This window comes from Hesperophylax consimilis, chromosome 28, assembly GCF_061612785.1.
Source record: "Hesperophylax consimilis isolate HC1 chromosome 28, BYU_Hcon_1.0, whole genome shotgun sequence".
Taxonomy (NCBI): Eukaryota; Metazoa; Arthropoda; class Insecta; order Trichoptera; family Limnephilidae; genus Hesperophylax; species Hesperophylax consimilis.
In genome coordinates this window covers 14,067,289-14,087,866 of record NC_142863.1, presented here as the reverse complement: position 1 = coordinate 14,087,866, position 20,578 = coordinate 14,067,289, and the positions used below count along the sequence as shown (strand labels likewise).

The 20,578-nt window shown below is 35.9% G+C and overlaps 2 protein-coding genes across 2 annotated transcripts in view; one reads left to right on the top strand and one right to left on the bottom strand.

Moving 5' to 3' along the window:
- LOC149410218 (5-oxoprolinase) overlaps positions 1-13,792 on the bottom strand; it is a 52,392-nt gene extending 38,600 nt beyond the window's left edge. The window contains exons 1-9 of the mRNA XM_089648757.1: positions 13,618-13,792; positions 10,972-11,150; positions 9,866-10,057; positions 8,127-8,265; positions 5,697-5,870; positions 4,688-4,889; positions 2,102-2,199; positions 1,572-1,679; positions 441-733 (exon numbers count right to left, since the gene is read on the bottom strand). Of these exons, the coding sequence (XP_089504883.1) occupies positions 441-733; positions 1,572-1,679; positions 2,102-2,199; positions 4,688-4,889; positions 5,697-5,870; positions 8,127-8,265; positions 9,866-10,057; positions 10,972-11,148 (1,383 nt within the window). The 5' untranslated portion in view covers positions 11,149-11,150; positions 13,618-13,792. The remainder of the gene's footprint in view (positions 1-440; positions 734-1,571; positions 1,680-2,101; positions 2,200-4,687; positions 4,890-5,696; positions 5,871-8,126; positions 8,266-9,865; positions 10,058-10,971; positions 11,151-13,617) is intronic.
- An 833-nt stretch (positions 13,793-14,625) lies between these two features.
- Positions 14,626-19,864, top strand: LOC149410217 (CCAAT/enhancer-binding protein homolog 2-like). The gene is made up of 2 exons (XM_089648899.1): positions 14,626-14,930; positions 19,175-19,864. Exons 1-2 carry the CDS (start codon positions 14,814-14,816, stop codon positions 19,430-19,432), a joined length of 375 nt encoding a protein of 124 aa, XP_089505025.1. The 5' UTR covers positions 14,626-14,813; the 3' UTR covers positions 19,433-19,864.
- The last annotated feature ends 714 nt before the right edge of the window (positions 19,865-20,578 follow it).

Sequence of the window (20,578 nt, the reverse complement as noted above, 5' to 3'; positions counted from 1 at the left end):
TTCGCTCCACTGTTGAATTTGACAGCCAACTCTGCCGGGAGCCCCAAAATATTTGAAAAAAATTCCTTGACTCTGTGAAGAAACGGGCAAACCATTTGATAAATTCTCCTATTTTAACAAACGGATTGGAATATTTAGAGCACAAGCCTCAGAATGCCGTTCCTGTTTTACCAGAATTTAATGCATGTACATCCTATGCTCCGAGGAACTAGCAACATTGATTTCTTTGGCAACGGTTAACGCACGCCCCACATTTGTAAAAGGATGCATTCGTCACATGAGACTGGGTCATTTCTATGATTCGCTCTTCAGTTTAACAGCTCACATAAATTAAGTTGTTAAGCGCCCTTAAGGTGATTAGTCACGAAAACGGCGCTATACAAGTAATCTAATTATTATTATAGTGTGGAGTTAATGTAAAAAAAAATAAAATGACTTGCCTCAACACCTCCCGTCTCCCTCATGAAATCATTAACATTCCTCCTTATGGTCTCCAGCTCGGCGATGGCCGCCTTTCGATTCAGCGGTTGATCCTCGTTGGGCCCGAATATCCTAGGAAAGTAGTCAGGCAGCAGTCGGCCCAGCACGAGGTTGGCGTCGGTGATGGCGGGCGGGCCCGATGCGCCGTAGCAGGCCGGGCCTGGGTTGGCACCGGCGGAATCCGGCCCGACACGGAACAGGCCCGAGCGGAACGATAGCACGGAGCCACCGCCGGCCGCTACTGTGTTTACGTCTGAAACAATACAAATTGTTAATATATAATTTATTATGTACAGTGCATTCTCAGTTATCTGTCATTATTTTTACCACAGGGTTTTCCAATAAGAGGTGTTATTTTGAATAGCCCGCTATTTCGGTAGATGTTACTTTTGAAGCTGTCATTTTTTGACATTCGACAAGTAGAAACTACGCCATTAATAAAAATGGAACGATACACGCTTCAACAACGCATTGAAATTATTAAAATTCACTTGAGTTAATCAAATGGAAATCATCTTGAGTGATGAGGCCCATTTCCACCTCGGTGGCTTCGTCAACAAGCAAAATTGTCGCATCTGGGGCTCAAAAAACCCAAGAGTTATTGTTGAAAAGCCTCTCTATCCTCAACGTGTGACTGTTTGGTGCAGTTTATGGTCCGGCGGAGTCATTGGACCTTACTTTTTCGAAAATGAGGCTGGAGCAACAGTTACGGTGAATGGATTGCGCTATCGAGAGATGATTAATGATTTTTTATGGCCGGAATTGGATGGTATTGATCTGGACAACGTTTACTTTCAACAAGACAGCGCTACGTGCCACACAAGCAACGAAACCATTGATCTTTTACGATTGAATATCAAAATAACACCTCTTATTGGAAAACCCTGTAGTTGAAAGCACAAAATCAAGCTGATACATTAGGATACGTTTAAAAACAGTAAATCTATTTGAAAATTACTGTCAACTTAAATATATCTTAATTATACTAAAAATATATGTGTATAAATAATCAATGATCTTTAAGGGTAATTTGATGACCAAAATCTCATAAGATCCCAGGGGTTAAACAATTTTAAAACAATGAGACTTACCTAGCTGAGGAGCTTGTATAGTAACGCCAGCAGTGGTAGCTTCGTGAACATGTTCAAGAGCTCCGGCGTATCTTGACACGTCGGTAGAAGTGCCTCCCATATCAAAACCTTAAAAAAAAAAAAACATAATATAGTAACTGTATAATGTGAATCCCCGCTCAAATTTAATTTACCGGGTTCAAATCCCGGCTTGCGCACCTAAATTTTGTTTGATTAATTTGTGTTATTTCGCAATTTATTCATTAAAAACAATACAAAGTACATTTGCGGTATGTTCCATGGTGGAAGATTCTCAGTATTGCCCGGTGTAAGATCACCATTCAAAATTAAAACGTTGCTTGAAACGGCTTTAACCATGTTAGGTGACCAGATCTGAATATCCAGATAATTCGCAACCTTCCTCTCCCAATCTTCTTCCTCTTCCCACTACCTTCAGCCTCGCAGCATACCCCAATTGGGAATTCCTTAGTCCCACTAGGCAATTGGGACTCCTGTGTGGTATTATCATAAAAATTTTAGAAAAAGTTTACCTATGACTGGAAGATCCGTTTCCTTCTGATAGGTGGTGAGGGCATATCCCACCACTCCTCCTGCTGGTCCAGACAGAATGGCACGAGATCCATTAAAACTGGAATGTGAAATATAATACAATAATTAATCTGACGCAGTTTGAGAGCCTATGATACTATGTATTTAGATGAGTAATGTCCGTTAGAAGCTGAAAGCAATGGGTTCCCACCCGGGCGGGGCGGGTTCAATCCTCTGTCGGTTAAGTCCTCTATCTTTGCACATATATTCATTTATTTATTTGTACACGCCCAATTAGGGCTTTTACATATGATACAATTAAAAATACATTTAATATAATCGGAGAGTAAAAGAGATATAACAATAAAATATGTACCAAATTTAATATAGAAATATCAACTTAAAGCAACAAACAGAGTAAACTATAGGATTCACATTCCTATAACTTTGGATACATTGAAAATGTATAAACATTACAAAGCTATCAAGATAGACATACAGATTTAATAACACTGTTTTTATAGGCTGATAGACATTCAGTATCGTTGGTGTTCATGTGATATTTATTCCCTGCACTGTGCAGTCGGTTCATTACTGAATTTATTTCTGCTTTGGTACCTGCAATGTTACAATGGTAAGGTACCTTCTTACGAACTGTTCTACTAGGCACATGAAAGTCGATCAACCTAAGGAGTTCAGGGGAGTCAAACATGTTATTAACAATTTTATAAAGAAAAAATAGATCAGAACATATTCTTCTATCTTTTAATGTGGCAAGGCCCATGACTTTCAACAGTGAGGTGTAGTTAATGTTTTCTATATGAATTCCTAATCTATAATTTATGTTTCGTAAAAATTTATGTTGGATTCGCTCGATAGATTTTTCATGCATATTGTAAAATGGATTCCAAATGGTTGAGTTGAATTCTAAATGGCTTCTGACAATGGATGAATACAATATTTTTTAAGTTTTTAAATTTTTGAAATCTTTTGATGTTCTTAATATGAAACCCAACATTTGCATCGCTTTAGTGGTTATATTGTTGATGTTAATTTGGTGACAAATATTATCCCCAGGTCTTTTATTTCGGGTACAGATACTAAGACTTGATTGTTCATACAGTATGTGAAAATCAATGGGTTCTTCTTCCTATAAAATCTCATGACTTGACATTTTTTTACATTAAGGGTTAATTTTTAATTTATTTAGGATACACCAATCAGAAAAGCTAATGAGATTTGATTGTAATAATAAGCAGTCATTAATATTGTCAATAATTCGGTAAATTTTCATATCATCTTCGAACATCAAAATAGAGACACGTGTAAATACATTTGTAAGGTCATTTATAAATATGTTAAAAAGAATGGGTCCTAGATGTGAGCCCTGGGGCACGCCGCTTGTAGCTTTAAAAGTGTAGGACAGTTGACCTTTGATGCAGACAGTAAGCTCTCGATTAGACAGATAATTCTTAAACCAGGATAGTATGTTACCGGTTATGCCAATTTTCGCCAGTTTGTTAGCAAGAATTTTATGGCAAACCTTATCAAACGCATTGCTGAAATCAGTATATATATATCTACTATAGTGATGGCCATGGGAGGAATTTGAATACTGCCGAATAAGACAATAAGTAGAAAATGAAGAAAAAATCATCCCTAAATGGGGGGATGTATTTTTAATTTTTTTTTTATTGTCGATATTTTTTACAATAATAATGGCATTTTATGTTCATGAGTAAATTTTCTATAAGAATTTAAAAATGTCATTTTTATTTTCCACCAAAACCATATTGTGTTTGTGTGCAGGACATTTGTGACGTCAATAGGCTAACATTTATAGGGATAACTGTCTTAGCAGCCAATATCATTAGGTTCCTACATCATAGCCAAATTCATTTCAATTAGGAATTTTCAGTTTTAGATCGATATCAAATCAATGAAAATAGTTTTTTATCATTTAGGGTGAGACTATGAGAAAGATTAAAACAAACAGACATACATTTATAACAGTTTCCCTCATTTGTGAAAATACCCCATAGTTAAAGCAAGGTACATTTTTAACAGTTTCCCTCATGTGGGGAAAAAGCTCATAGTTAAATTTTTAACAGTTTCCCTTATTTATGGTAAAACCCCTTAGTTAAAGTAAGATACAATTTAAAAAGTTTTTCATTTGTGAAAAAACCCCATAGTTAAATTAAGATACATTTTTAATAGTTTTCCTCATTTGTGAAAATACCCCGTAGTTAAATAAAGATACATTTATAACAGTTTCCCTCATTTGTGAAAATACCCCATAGTTAAAGCAAGATACATTTTTAACAGTTTCCCTCATGTGTGGAATAAGCCCATAGTTAAATTAAGATAAATTTTTAACAGTTTCCCTCATTTGTGAAAATACCCCATAGTTAAAGCAAGATAGATTTTTAACAGTTTCCCTCATGTGTGAAAATACTCCATAGTTAAAGCAAGATACATTTTTTACAGTTTCCCTCGTGTGTGGAATAAGCCCATAGTTGAATTAAGATAAATTTTTAACAGTTTCCCTCATTTATGGAAAAACCCCATAGTTAAAGTAAGGTACTCACGCGTCCATTGGTGTCAGGCCCCCATCTGACTGCATGAAGAGTACATTGGTGTTGGCCAGTTGGTGCGAGAAGCCCCTGGAGAAGCCGGCCAGATAGCGCCGGATGTGCGGCGTCAGGTATGCGTCCACACATGCCGTGAAGCCTCGCGCTACCATGCGCACCATGGCCATCACCTCGTGTGAGAGGGACACTTGTCCAAAACCTGCCACATACAAAAAAAAACAAATTTGATCAAACACTGACTGTAGTGTATGGAATATTATCATGCCTTTATTGTAGCGTGTCGGGTAGTATGCAATAATACTCTTAGGTGATCTATGTACTGGTATTTATTGGAGAGCTGTTTGTAACAAAAGAGGCACACAACTAACGTGCATCGCCTTTTATAAGATTTGCAAGCATTCCATCTCATCCACATTCGTACAGACATCACACTGACGGATCGAGAATCGGTGGTAAGCGACAAATATATAACAGAAAAATACGGAGATACGGCGTGTTTGCATGCTGAGCTAAGACCAAACTGCCCGTATCAGCAAAACGGCTATGCCAGTGGTTCCCAAGCTTATCGTCAAAAAATGGCTACACCTTTAATATAACCATAGATCATTATATGAAAGCCTTTTTAGCCTGTCATAAACATTAACACATGTTCACATTGTAAACAGTAATACACATAGTATAAATAGTAAAATAAAGACAGGTAGGTAGGCACATATAGTCTATTCATCAATATTAGATAAATCGAAATAAACACGAAACATATACATAATATAATGTAGGTACGAGAAACAATGACAGATGTCAAAAAATGTCCGTCATCTTAAACTGGATGAAAATCAAAATCAAAATAGATAATGCTCATTTTCTCATACCGAAACCAAATGGAAACACGATATGAAAAAGAATAAGTATTTTGTCAAACGCCCTTTAGCCAGCGATCTCAAGCAGAGTCAGAACTTTCTCAAATACATTTTGAGGTTAGATGCAAAATCAAGATTGCACTAACCTAGTTCCTTGGCGATCTCCCCAATCTGCAGTTCGTGATCCCTATACGTGTAGCTGTGTGCCAGAACCACGGCTATGCTGTCAATGCCCGTCCGCTTCTTCAACTCTGAGAGGTCACGTCGGATCGCTTCCACGTCCAGTTCCTTTACCACGTACAAGTCCTCTCCAGTCGTGCCTAAAAAAGGACCAAAATTATTACAAAAATTCAGTCAATCGAATTAGAATTGTAATTTCTTAAAATAATAATGATTTCCATATTTAAAACTATGCATGACAAAATTTTATGCACTGGTCGTAGAACAAATTAGATATAAGAAGTCGGAGATGCCTCTGCACCGCAGTGAGATAAGGAGTCAAATTAAAGTTGATGTAATGTAATTTTTTAACAGTAACATTGTGGTATACAGTAGTGAATGGGGGAAGAAGTCGGAGACGCCCGAAAGAGACATTAACAATGGTAAAGCATTGCGTGATCCACTAGTATGTTAAATATGGTTGTCTCACAACTCTTTAAATTAAAACTCCAAAGTCAACAAAACACTTTGGACATTTATTAAATTATGGATGACTATGAATTCCTATGGCTTTATAATTAGCGGTAGGATGATTCTGGGCCTCGATCCTAGATTTGCAATCGTATTTATTCTAAGTCTCAATTCCTACATTATCGACAGGGTGTAACACTTTTAAATTACATAAGATGACCAACTACCACGTTTGCGCCATTGTAACGCAATTATTTAGGCTAATATTAAATGTGACACATTAGTCTCCATTGTAACGTTATTAGGATAACTAACAGAAAGGATTGTTAGATATTGAATGAAAGAAGGATGAAGTTAACGACATTTATTTTTAAACATACAGGGTGTATCGGCACGTACCCGACAAACTTTAACCAGCTATTCCTTAGCACATTTGGAGTAAAAAATGTTATGGGCACTTTGCTGTCCGGTAACATTTTTTTTCAATTAAAAACAAAAAATTATAAAAAAATCCACACTCCGTCACTGTCATTGGCATTGTCAACATGTGTGTTCTCGTGTTCAACAGCTGTTATTAGCAAGTGTGTCAAAAAGCGTCCTCGCTCTTTCATACACACTAAATAATAATAGTTAAAAATTAGACGAATGGTGCCATCCCATTTCGTTGTGATTGTAAAAGCGCGCCAACGTAGGTACGTTCGTACATTATTCAACGAAACTCGAATAAAATATGGCCAGATGGGTTTTCAAACTTTGACAAATGATAAAACATTGGTGACATGTGGTGAAAATATGAATGATAATTTTTTTATTAAAAAAAAATGTTACCGGACAGCAAAGTGCCCATAACATTTTTTACTCCAAATGTGCTAAGGAATAGCTGGTTAAAGTTTGTCGGGTACGTGCCGATACACCCTGTATAGAAACATGAGTCTCTCAATTGACATGGTTTACATATTCTCAAGGGTGTGTGCTGCGAACGAAGCTCGCAAGCACGGTAGAAATTTTAATGGTAGCAATTTACAATTAAATTTGTGACAGATGGGCGCCATACAGCTCTAAGTAAAGAACTGTAAAATTTATTAAGATTAACATGATGACCAGCGATTACTTCAAGCTAGCTAATTCAGCCATCAAAATCTCACTTAGAGTTTGTCGTCTGGAGAAGTTGCTCGAACCCTTCCTGCTGACCCGACTTCACTCCAAGGCTGCCCGTTTGGTACTGGTTTTTCTGTAAAGTTTTGTCGTCTGGCTTCCTGCGATCCACCACAGAGCGCGAGTCCCATAGAGGAAAGCGGTCTTCGGATAGAGTTGCGTAAAGCATTCCGTAACAGTAGCGGGGCAAAGGTGAACTGCTACAAGGGTAACCATCTATGGGTAACCTCTTAAACTATTATCTAGGATATCACACCATATACACGGTATCCGTAAACTCATAATACAAGCGGGAAGATCAGAGAACTAAATAAAACTCGGCAAGTAAAGGGTTGAAAATCTTTTGAAACCGAGCTACGCTTCGACGTATTTTGAAAGACATTAAATGGCTGATATTAACCTCCTAGAGACAGACTTTATTAAAATTTGATCTAAAAATTCCAACTTCGGACTTGATTTACTTGGAAACGAAAAGGTCAATACAAAAAAAGTTTTACCACAAAATCGTCTCCAAATGTGATACAGATTCACTAGCAACTCACTTGTACCATGAGTTTCCGGACACCGTGTATAGAAGTCAATTGCTATGAAAAATAAGATAAAAACTAGCTCCCAACTGCTTTTTTTGTAATACCTATGTAATAATAATCAAATATCCAAGTTATAAATCGCAAAAAATTAAATTAAAATTTTACTCAACTTACAAAGATGTCTTCAACTAAAATTTGTCTTAAAGATCGATGCATGTCTCCAATTTCACTCTGTCTAAAAATTTAATCAAATTTATTTACCGACTACAGTCCTCCAGCCCTGTCCTCCGTCAACCTTCATTTTCCCCCCCGCCAGCGTACAGCGCTCCTCCATGGAGGGGATGACGCGACAGTCCACCTCCAGCACTTCTGAGTACAAAACCTCTGGCCTCTCGATGGCCTGGATACAAAAAAAAGATCGGTAAGGAGATTATAAAGATTCGGAGGTCAAACATAACCTCATATTTGAATCTACTATAATTTGTTATAAAATCATTGTAAGTGGGTGTTGCTGTAGTAATTCATAATTTTAGTTCCATTTTCTATACTTTCTGAACTGTACATAAATAAAGTGTATCAAGAAAAATTAACAAAAGAAGCAAAGTGTCAAAAGTATCTTAACCCTTAGCAGCAGGAGCCCTGCAATTGCAGTGTTGAAGAATTGTGCCCACCCATGTCACGAAGCACTGCAGTAGCAGCTTAGCTTATACTTTCATTTTACCTTTGGATATTACCTCCACTGGGTTTGTTAAATACAAAAATTAAAATGTCACTTTATCAAGTATGGTATTGTCTACATCAGGGGTTCCCAACCTTTTTGTACTCTATAGCACATTCTAAAATATCGGTAGGATGGCGGGCACCACCTATTTTTAATCGACAAACTCGGGGCAGCAATCGCAATTAAAATGACAACAACGCGGTTCCAGGTGGGGAATGCTATTTGCACATCACTCTTTGTACACGCCGAAATCCCGAAGTGAGCCGATGATCGCCGAACCGATCGGGATGGTACGAGCACTTGACTACTGTCAGTTTGGCTGTTGGGGCCATGCTTATTGCTTTCATTGACAGACAGAGCTGGCAGAGTCATGTGCCATGTGTTTTGGCGCCTCATTGGCGTTCATCGGCTCAGTTCGTGGCGTTCGTTCACTTCGGTTTTTCTGCGTGTACAAGGAGTGATGTGCAAATAGAACTCTCCGTTCCAGGCTAGCGTGAAGAGTGCAGTCTGCTTGCCGCTAGACAGGTTGCGACAAGTACTGTCAGCAAAGGAACCACTCATACATACAATATCGCAAACATAGGAACTTATTTAAAAAATCTGAGCACTCAAAAAATTAATACTCTAACAAATAAATAAAAATAATTCACATTTTTAATTAATGTTTATGAAAAAATTATTTCACTGTCGAATAGTGGCGGGCACATACAAATCATTAACGATTCCGCCGGCTCCTACGGGTTAAGCAATGTGTGTGGGCAGACAGGTGACAGCCTATGTTGTTACTTATAGTAAAGAAGGTGAACTATGTCGTGTAACATTTGGAATCGGGCCGCCAAAAATAATAATCCTCACGTAGATGGCGATAAGTTTAAATTCCCTCTTGACTTATATACGATTTATACAAGAAAAAAACATCACCAAAAAGTTTATTTTATTTTGCGAAGTTCATCCACAGATCTTTAAATGTTTTACAATCTTAAATTATTTTCTAAAGAACTTAAATTGCCACATTACACATTAAACCATAACCGAAAATGTGTTTGTAAGCGGGAGATTTTGAACTTTAAAGCAGTTTTTAAAGGGCTGATACTTTATTTTTTTCTGGGCTTCTAAAAATACTTCTCAAAAAAAAAATTGTTTCAAAGGCTAAAATGTGTTCTACTTGAAATTTTGAATTAATCTTTTAAAATTTTTGTATCCGATCAAATTTTCAAACTAAAAACACAAAATTTTGAATTACTTCATAGTGTTTCGCCTAACATTAAAAATAATTCACCAGCTGGAAGATGCTGGGTCTGGCCTGATTTCCGATGTAAAGCAGGTCCTTAAATCCCCTGTTTATGATCAGGGCCATCTTCTCGCCCTTCCTCTCCAGCAGGGCGTTGGTGGCTACTGTTGTTCCCATGCGAATCCAGTCGATGAGGCTCTCGTCCACTTTGCCGTCAGCGTCCAAGGCTTTCCCCGTCTCCTTAAAATGTAAATATGTGTTTATTGCAAAAGGTACAACTGCTTCCCCTCAGAAACAAGGGAGGTAGTAAATGAACCATTATTAGTATGAAACCGCGGGCACTAAAGTGTTACCAACATTGTTCATCCATATTACTTACAGCCAAGGCCGGATTTCCATTAGAGGCCCGAAAGGCCCGGGCCTGGGACCCCAACATCGAGGGGGGCCCCGGCCAGGGACCTTTTATTTTTGCCAAATATTTCAACAAATTTCCAAGGGCCCCCACTTCGGAGGGAGCCTTGGCAAGGTGACCAAAATACTACACGTTTAAGAAACAGAACGTGTAAAGAATCGTGATATATCACGTCTTCGGCATTTCGAAATGTGCACGACACTTTTGCGCATGCGTGGGAGTCCAGTACGGAGTTGCTAAGGATATTATAATAAGGTTTAAATGATCTGGCGGGAATCCTTCATCAGTGAAGTTTGTATATCGATGTTCGGCGAATGAATGTGGGGCAGTGCATCGCACAAATATACTGAGGACATTATATTTATTTATTATATTACACAAATATACTCTGGTTGGAACCCAATGCTTTAGACCAGTGGTCCCCAACCCCCGGTCCGCGGACCGGTACCGGTCCATGGAGCAAATGGTAACGAGCCGCGAAAAAAAAATCATTCTGTTGAAAACATCTTTACGCTAAGTACCACCGACACAATACCGTTGAAGTAAAAAAACTCGTTACAAATAAAATACGTTGCTCACCTAAGTCTATAGTATTCATATTTTTTAATCTTTCTAAAACACTTGCAGATGGAAGTGCTGCCATCTTTAATTTTCATAGAGAACTGATGATCTTTTCATAAAATTTGTATTATAGGACCACTCGATCAACTAACCGATTACACTTCATCACATCACTGTATACCTGCTGAAGGATCCTGCGAATACCCTCGGTGGGCGCATCGGCATAGTTGCGAGGGTCCTCAGACAGCAGCTTGAGGGTCCTCACGGTGCCCCCGGGACAGCGGCAGAACACGTCGGTGAAGGTGCCGCCCCGGTCTATCGCAAACTGGAACTTACCGCCCTCGAGAGTGTCGCCCATTTCTGGAAAAACACAGAAATATTTAGTAACTATAGAAACAATATTAATTATAATTAGCGTCCGTTGCAGTCACGGCCGCTGCGCGTATATGAATTCTGAATTATTTGAATGTGGACATATTGAAGGATTAAAGTCAAACAATGTTATCTACAAAAAACATACAACTAATTCTTGGCCAAAGTCAAATAAATTATACACACAAAAAAAATACCAATAATTCGAGGCCTTAAAGTCAAACAATAATCTACAGAAAAACGTACAAATAATTAGCATTGCCATGTTTATTTGTAGATAACGTTGTTTGACTTTAAGCCCTAGAATTATTGGTATGTTTTTTTGTAGATAACATTATTTGACTTAACTTCTTGATCGCCGATGTTAAATTTTCGCCGTGCGCCAGCTGATTCCATTTTTGTAATAACTTATTTGTTTTTGTAAAATAATTATTTTGTAAATTATCATCTGACTTTAAGTCTTAGAATTATTGGTACGTTTTTTTGGTTCCATGATATCTCATCAAAATGAAAATTCAACACACCTTTAAAAAGTGAAATAGTCATTAAAAGTGATGAAACAAAAACTAGGTTTAATAGTTACCTATGTAACCTATTTAACCTAGTTTTTGTTTCATCACTTTTCATGACTTTATATTAATTTTTTGTAGGTGTGATGAATTGTCATTTTGATTACATACCCGGTCACCGTTTTGAGCGATTCCTATGTCCAAATCATGGAACCCAAAAATATGAGATAAAAGGCGAAATCTGGGTGGACTCATTGGCTTTAAACCGCAGTAATCAGTTCGTATGTTTCCATCTTAATATTTTGAGGAATAATATTATTTAAATAATACAGTAAATGTGTATTATACAACCAATCAAGTGGACAAGTGGCTATAGCTAGTAATATTCAGAGAAATGATTAATAAATCCTCAACCTCTGGAAAATCGTCTGTGCACGATTGACAAGAATTTTTTCCCACCGACAAACCGTGCAATGCGTTGCTGGTATTGGAATTTCGCCCTAGCTGGAATTTTTTGATATGCGATTTAAACCTGTATGCCATGAGAAAGTGCATAAAATTTTTTGAGAGAATCACTTGTACTTGATGAATGTTTTAAGGTTAGTGTTTTTTCTCCTCTTATTTAACCAAAACTGTGAACCTAAGAATCTAAAACAGGTTTGGTAAATATTTCCCTAACCGCTGCACTTTTTTAGGCAGTTACTTAACAGGCACAGATTTTAGAAATTACACTTCGTTTCAACTTAATTACTACAAGAAACAATGATTTATGTCAGGGTAAATGGTAAAAGATGCTGTATAATTGTATTTTTATTTAATTAAAGTTCACAATTTACATTGTAAAAAGATCTCTTTGCTGCCATTTTAGACTTTTGTAAGGAGTTTCGTTTCAATCTAAATATGATAATATATCAAACTAAAGAACCTAATAAGCTTTATTGTGCTTGTAAATAGTTGTTTGACGAAAATGCGAATGGTGGCAGTAGTCGGGGACGCCCGAGGAAGGCATGGCACGATCAAGTGAATCAGATACTTGAGTCGGGCCATGTATTTTTTAATTTTCCTAAGAACCTATTTAAGCACCACTTCAACTATCACCAGGAACAGAATTACATGGAGATGAACAATGGACTTGCCAAACGTCACTGCAGTGCTGCCAGGGTCTCTTATCTATGTGAAGTGTCAGTGCTTTATTAGCAGCAGACACATACCTGGACGCTGTTGTTGACGCAGCTGGTCCAGTTTCTTCACCACCTATTATTCTTGCTGCAGAGTCTCCATCTTCTATCTTCGTCGAACGTCACAGAGGTGCTGCCAAGGTCTGGTATCTGTGAGAGGATAGTGCGTCAGCGCTTTATTAGCAGCAGACACATACCTGGACGGATGACGAACCTCGTGCTGGCACTGTTGGTGGACGTGGTGGACTCTTTCGCTGCAGCAGCTGGTCCAGTTTCTTCACCACCTAGGATTCTTGCTGCAGAGTCTCCATCTTCTATCTTCGTGTCACCTGTTCCTATACCTACTTCATTTTACTTTACTTATCTTCACTTTATTTTTGTAATATTTATATTTTTTGTAATACCTGCATCAACTGTAAAGCGCCCCTGAAGTGATATCTCACAAAAGCGGCGCTATACAAATTGTCCAATAAATAATAATAAGTAATAACCGTGTCCCGCTTTTCTGTATATTTACCGAAACATTATAGTGAGAAAATGTTGCTGGGGTAATGAAGGATTGATATGTCCGTACGCCGTAGTGGTAACCCGAAGATTTGGACCATTCGAACAACTAGCTGATTGTTTTGCCTGTTATCACAATTATGTCAATATCCTTAATCTTGGTTTTAATTCAAATCAATATAAATAATATAATCATCATATTCATGTTGCATTTTAAACAGCGAGTTAAATAAATAATTTATAACATTATTAAAACAGTTTTACCTTAAAATTTAAGTTTGTTGAATACAATAATAATATTCTAGTGGTCTTCCAATATTGCAAGCCGGCGTAAAAGTGACAAGATAAGAAAACCTAAAATAAAACAGGCACGAGATTCTAGATAAACAATTAAATCATTTTTATCATACAAATAACAAGATTAAAACGTATAGGTCTGTTATCCTATACTTTATTTTTAAATGTATTTTGACAGGTGACAGCTAATATTGACAGATAGGCCTTCAGAACAACTTTCACCTGATATAGCAGTGTTATGAGAAAATGAACTCTGAAGCATCGTTAGTAAAGCCTATTATCGCATTACAATTATAAATGACTGAAAAGGAAGTTACAACGAGCTCTAATGGCAGTATCATAAACGGTGGAAGTTCTGTAATAATAATAATCTAAACAATTTTAACGTTAATTTATTAATTAAATAATTTCAACAAATATTGATTTTACAATTTTACATGTATTAGAAAAACACGCGAAGAGGAGTAAAATTTGCGGTTTTTTCTCTTCATGTACATCTGCGCGCTTAAAGAAACCATTCATCTGCATAGTGGTTTATTCATAAATAAACCACTCTCGGTTTATTTATGATCTGCATTAATCTGCACTGCTCTGCAAAAACGGCGTATGAAATCGATGCCGAAAGAGCAAAAGGACGCAAGCGATAATTTTAAAAATTAATTAATCACACAGTTTTGATTTAAATTTTTCGTCTGATATTTAAAAATAAATATAAAAAATTGTAAATTTTTGATTAAATTTACGCTTATACACTTTGTTATATATATCACATTTTTTTTTATTTAGAATTGTATTTTTTATGCTTTTTAGAATAAGTGCTTACTAATGAAATAAATTTAACGCATGGCAGCACCAATATGAATGTCAGTTTCATTCTCGTTTTAAAAACACGCGAAAATAAACCTTAAACTAATGATATCAAAGCCTATATTAGAATGCACGTATTAATCAACTAATATTGCGCAATATATTTTTGTTTTGACGTCAGTGAGTTTGAGTTCTGATTTCTATTCCACGGATTCCTAGAACTGTCAATGTGTCGATTATATTTGTTACACCTTTGTTGTTTCTTGCGTATTGTTTTTCATAGTGTTTGGCAGTGTTTAGTTTAGTTTGTGTATTACTGAAGACGCCTTCCTCCAAAACATTGCGGTAGTAATTTAATGATCAAAGATAGAAACGGCGATATGGCGCCAAAGAAGGAAGTCAAAAAGAACGTAAGCGACGCAGAAGAATATGGAAGTGATGATTATAGGAAGAAGAGGGACAGGAATAACCAGGTAAATAATTAGTCAATGATTTTGTCAGAAATGCACCATTGCCCTTCCATACTGGTGATAAAATTCGCGTAAAAATATTGCGCAATATATGATTATCAAAGATTTCATCTAATTGCATAAAAATCTCAAATGCATTTTTCTTCACTCATCATCTTTTAATTCCTATTTTGTATAGGCTAGATAATTTTTTATGGTGTTCTTTACATTTCTCAACCATCTTGGAGAGCTGACTGAACTAAAATAATATGTGTGGAAAAGATATGTTTAGGACTTGTGTGTAATGTTATTTAATGCAAATATTATAGTACAGACTGAATCTTTCATTTACACAATCACTTCCTTAGTTGTTTTTAAATTTAAGATTAATTTTGTTGACATACATGTATAAAGAAAGCCAAAAATGTATATGTATGTCATCTGTTGTTTTGCTTTGCACAATCTATCTATATAAATAAAAATGTTCGAAAGTCATCACCGATTTCTTTGAAATTGTGACAAAACGTTGCATTCTGTTTTTATATGCCTATATTATATATAGATGTCACCTGTGACAGGTAAAAACATGTTTTTTAAAACAGCGTAATCTGCTGGACAAACAAAAGCAACATCTGCATTGTTTTTGTATCTGCACAGATAGACTGATCCACAGCAACGCGTGGCGGGGTTCACTAGTATTAAATATATTAATTTGCCAGTAAGAAAAGGAAACCTGAATTTAATGCTATTTTAAGTAGAATTTCATCATCTTTTTAATAACGGTTTTTCCAATAAAAGGTGTTATTTTGAATAGCCCGCTATTTCGGTAGATGTTACTTTTGAAGTTGTCATTTTTTGACATTTGACAAGTAGAAACTACGCCATTAATAAAAATGGAACGATACACGCTTCAACAACGCATTGAAATTATTAAAATTCACTTGAGTGAATCAAATGCAAATCATCTTGAGTGATGAGGCCCATTTCCACCTTCTGGCTTCGTCAACAAGCAAAATTGTCGCACCTGGGGCTCGGAAAACCCAAGAGTTATTGTTGAAAAGCCTCTCTATCCTCAACATGTGATTGTTTGGTGGGGTTTATGGTCCGGCGGAGTCATTGGACCTTACTTTTTGAAAATGAGGCTGGAGCAACAGTTACGGTGAATGGATCGCTATCGAGAGATGATTAATGTTTTTTCATGGCCGGAATTGGATGGTATTGATCTGGACAACGTTTACTTTCAACAAGACGGTGCTGTGTGCCACACAAGCAACGAGACCATTGATCTTTTACGGGAAAAGTTTCTTTGAATTTCAAAATAACACCTCTTATTGGAAAATCCTTTAGTATTTTTAAATTTTTTTTTTTTTTAATATAGCGACTATTTAAACATTGTAAATACAAAATATGATATGAATATATGTATAGTAAATTGTATTTCTTAGTCCTCCTCACTAGGGTGACCTGTGCTGAGGCGGACTAAAGCTAATCATTTCTGTTATATTCATTTGCGTTGTGTTTGTACATATTTTGAGATTTGAATACTACTCTTCTGTGGAAGTGTTGGGGTTGGAAGAGGAGTGTACAGTTCATTATTGTAGTTATTTTTAAGTAAAACCTCAAATTGTAATATTTGATTATCTTTAAATAATATAAAATAAAGACGCCATCCGCGTCTGTCTGTTTGTGTGCTTAGTTCTTCTAAACTACGCAACGGATTTTGATAGGGTTTTCACTATAATTTAGATAATTTCTTCCCAAATGTTTATACATATAATACATGCATATTATATTTATAGAAAGTAGAGAAAAATCGATGTTTTTTAATTAAGTCGTAAAAGTATTATTTTCGGACCCTTACATTGCTAACGCTGGCTTCACTTTATGAGATACAATAAAATAATGTACTACGTAATTGTATATCTTAAAAAGGCCTACAGAAAAGTATGTATTGGTAAACGTCTATCTCCTAAAGGTACGATTCCGTGCCACGCGGCAGTCGGCAGACGGCAGCAGCAGACGTCGACTGCAGCACCGCCGACGGCAGACGGCACTACTTAATGCTGTCGCGTAGGTTCCAAAATCGACGGCAGTGACGGCACTGCAGTTGCGTCCGCTGCATCACTGCCGACGGTTGTGTCTTCCATATATAGTTATGAATAATAAAATGTGTTATTGCAAGAAGAAGACGATGACGATGATTTATTATTGTATTACTACTCAAGTAGAAAGCCTATACTGCCAATGTACTTAAATAGACTGGAAGAAGGCGCTTATGAAACTTTGATAAAAAGACACCTAGAAGAGAGTGAAGGCATTTTCAGAAGTTATTGCCGTTTAAATAAAAACAGTTTAATTTTGTAATCTCTTTAATTTATAATGATCTTGCTCCAAAAACAAGGCGAAACACAATATCGCCAGAAGAAAAATTGTTCTTGACACTAAGGTACGCAAATTAAAATTATTTTGTAACGAATTACACAGAAGAAATGACGAGCTGTTTTACAGCATTTGAACAATTCATCAAATTTTAAAGTTAATTTTCTAGTTCCGCAAAGGTTCTTTTCAAGCTCTGTTATTATAATCAATATTTTGCCAGTTGAACCACAAAGCTGAAATAATAACAGAACTTGAAAATTAACTTTGAATTTTGATAAATCGTTCACACTCTGTGAAACAACCTGTCCTTAGTTATATTAAGCTTCTGGTTTAAATATTCCGGCAATGATGGAATTTCTTCTCATCCTTCCGAATAATTATTAATAGAATCCATTTTTGTCATTTTTATTTTTTTTAGAATCCATTTTTCGTCTTTCAACGCGTCCATTATGTCAAAAGTCGACGGCAGTACTATGCTTGCACTCGAGTGCCGTCTGCCGCTAGGCGTCAGTCGTCGACTACAAGTGCCGCGCGGCATTTGCAGTGGTGTGTCGGAAACGGTCCAATACAAGTTCATACAGTTAAGTAGTGCCGTCTGCCGTCGGCAGCACTGCAGTCGACGTCTGCTGCTGCCGTCTGCCGACTGCCGCGTGGCACGGAATCGCACCTTAAGGATAACCCCCAGTAACGCCGGGTACACGTCAGCTGGTTAAAGATAGTATTAGCAATTTTTTATTTTTTTTTGTAATTATTTTTTTTATTTTTAATAATATTTTTACATGGTACATAATTCATTTTACATCTTGGGTCTTTTTACTACTCTTCCATTGAAAGCATTTGCTTGTGTATGGAAGGGGAGTGTACATAAATGTTGTTGTTAGTTAGTACTTAAATAATTCATTGTACATAAATGTATGTTTGCTGTAGTATTTTTTTTGATAGTAGTGAAGGATAATATATTAATATAATAAATTTTAAAAAAGAAAGGAATTTATGGAAAACTAAGGATATTTGTGAGATTAATTAAGTGACAGTAGTTTAGAATAAGTAGAATATTTTTAAAGTGTCTCTTGACAGAGAGCAGTATTTGGGTTTTATCATTAATGCTTCTGATTTCTTCTGGTAGACGATTGAAAAAAGTTTTTCCCTGGTAAGTATAATGATGTTGTGCAAAAGACGTATTTAGTTTTGGGCATAGAAAAACATGTCTAAGTCGCGTTCTGTTTTCATTTAAAAATTGATATTTATCTTTTTCTTTTATAATTTGGATTAATGAGTTTTTAATATATAGGTCTTTAAATGTAGGTACTTGAAATTCTTCAAACAGGCATTCTGTTGGGTAGTCAAAGGATTTTTTAAATATAATTTTAATAATAATTGTTCTTTGTATAATTTCAATTGGAAGAAGGTTACATTTATACGCGGATCCCCAACTAATAATAGCGTATTGTAAAGTGGATTGAACTAAGGCATAGTAAATTAAATATAGATTTTTTATCGAAAGAAAGTTTCTAATTCTTAAAAATATATTTTTTTAAATTTTTAAAAGATAATTTATAACAGAATGATCAGAAAAAGATAAGTCGCATCTAGGACTTAAACCCAGGACCTTCGCCTTGCCGGGGCACTTATATTTACTTTCCTCTTCCCAATCTCCCTCTCCCTCCTGACAACCTTCAGCCTCCCAACATCCCCCAATTGGGGATGCCATGGTCTCACTGGCTTCAGATGGTTGGGAGCAGTTGGGACTCTGTGCGGTTTTATTTTAATTTTAACGAAATAACTTAAAATGCATTATTTTCCATTCCGTTGACTGAAATAGTTGTTTCTCATTTTTATTAAACTGATTCAAAGTGTTTTTAAAATAAAATGTACTTTTGTCTTTCCAGGCAGTCAAGCGCAGTCGGTTTAAGTCCAAGCAGAAGACGATTGAGACGTTGACGCGGATAACCAAGCTGAAAAATGAAAACGAGGCCTTGGAGGACAAGGTCAAAACTCTCACTAAGGAGTTGAACTTCCTCAAGGAACTGTTCTTGGCCCACGCAGCTAACGCCCCCAACGGAAGACTGGAAGGAGTGAACCTGGAGAAACTCCTCGCAGACGATCCTGAAGACGCTCCCCCACCACAGAAAAAGGGAAGAAAATAGACTATGTTTCATCATCATCAATCAGACTTTTTCGATAATTGGCAAAAGTTGAAGTGAACTTGCAAAATGGCTGGTTAAGTTTTACCATTTAAGTGTCTTCGAAGGATGATCAGTCATTAATTGGCCTCGGCCGTCTTTCAGTTAAAAATGAAACGTTACTAATTCAAATATGTATTACATTTTTCTTTGGTTTTCTTATAACTTTTATTAAGGTTAAACGCGACATACAGAGGCATACAAATACAATATTGTTTTTACAATAACAATATTGTATATACAAATACAATATTGTATATACAAATACAATATTGTATATACAAATACAATATTGTATATACAAATACAATATTGTAAATACAAATACAATATTTTATATACAAATACAGTATTGTATTTCTATATACAATATTGTATTTGTATGCCTCTCTTGAAGGAATTGAGTTTTTATACAGACTTTATTATTTATTCATATTCATACTGCGCATGTACGGGTGCAAACAAAAAATTTGTCTTAATATTGTAAAGCATAATGCAAAAAGCGTATTAATAAAATAATTTAATTAACGCCATCTATGAACATGTAGATTATAACGAATGTCGCGTTTAACTTTAAGATGTTTATGATCGTTTGGTGTTTAAAAATAATTTTAAAAATTGAGTGATTATTTTTTACCTAATAATATTAAGGTCTAGTTGTTTCGCAGAAATTCAGTGTTTAACGGGACCTTTCGAATGTAAAAAAAAACAAAATGGCCATTTGATGACTTCGTCATGTGTGAATTTCTGCGAAACAACTGGACTTGAGTAGATTTGAAATTGTATTCCTACGGAATGCATAAAATTATTCAAGTTCAATGAAATTTTAATTTTCAAAATTGGAACTGATAAGTATAAATCATATCTAATGTATATATTATAATATTGATTATAAAACAAGTTAATTTTTTATGAAATATTTATATAGGATATTTACAGAATGATGTTATTTATTAAGGACCGGTTGTTTCACAGAAATTCAAATGTAAAGTTATCATCAAATGGCCATTGATGAAGGTTCCCTGTTAAGAGGAAGCTACAAGCCAAAAATGGGTATATTCTTGGTATGCCTTGTATTGTAGATATTAGGCATAAAATGGCTTGACAAAT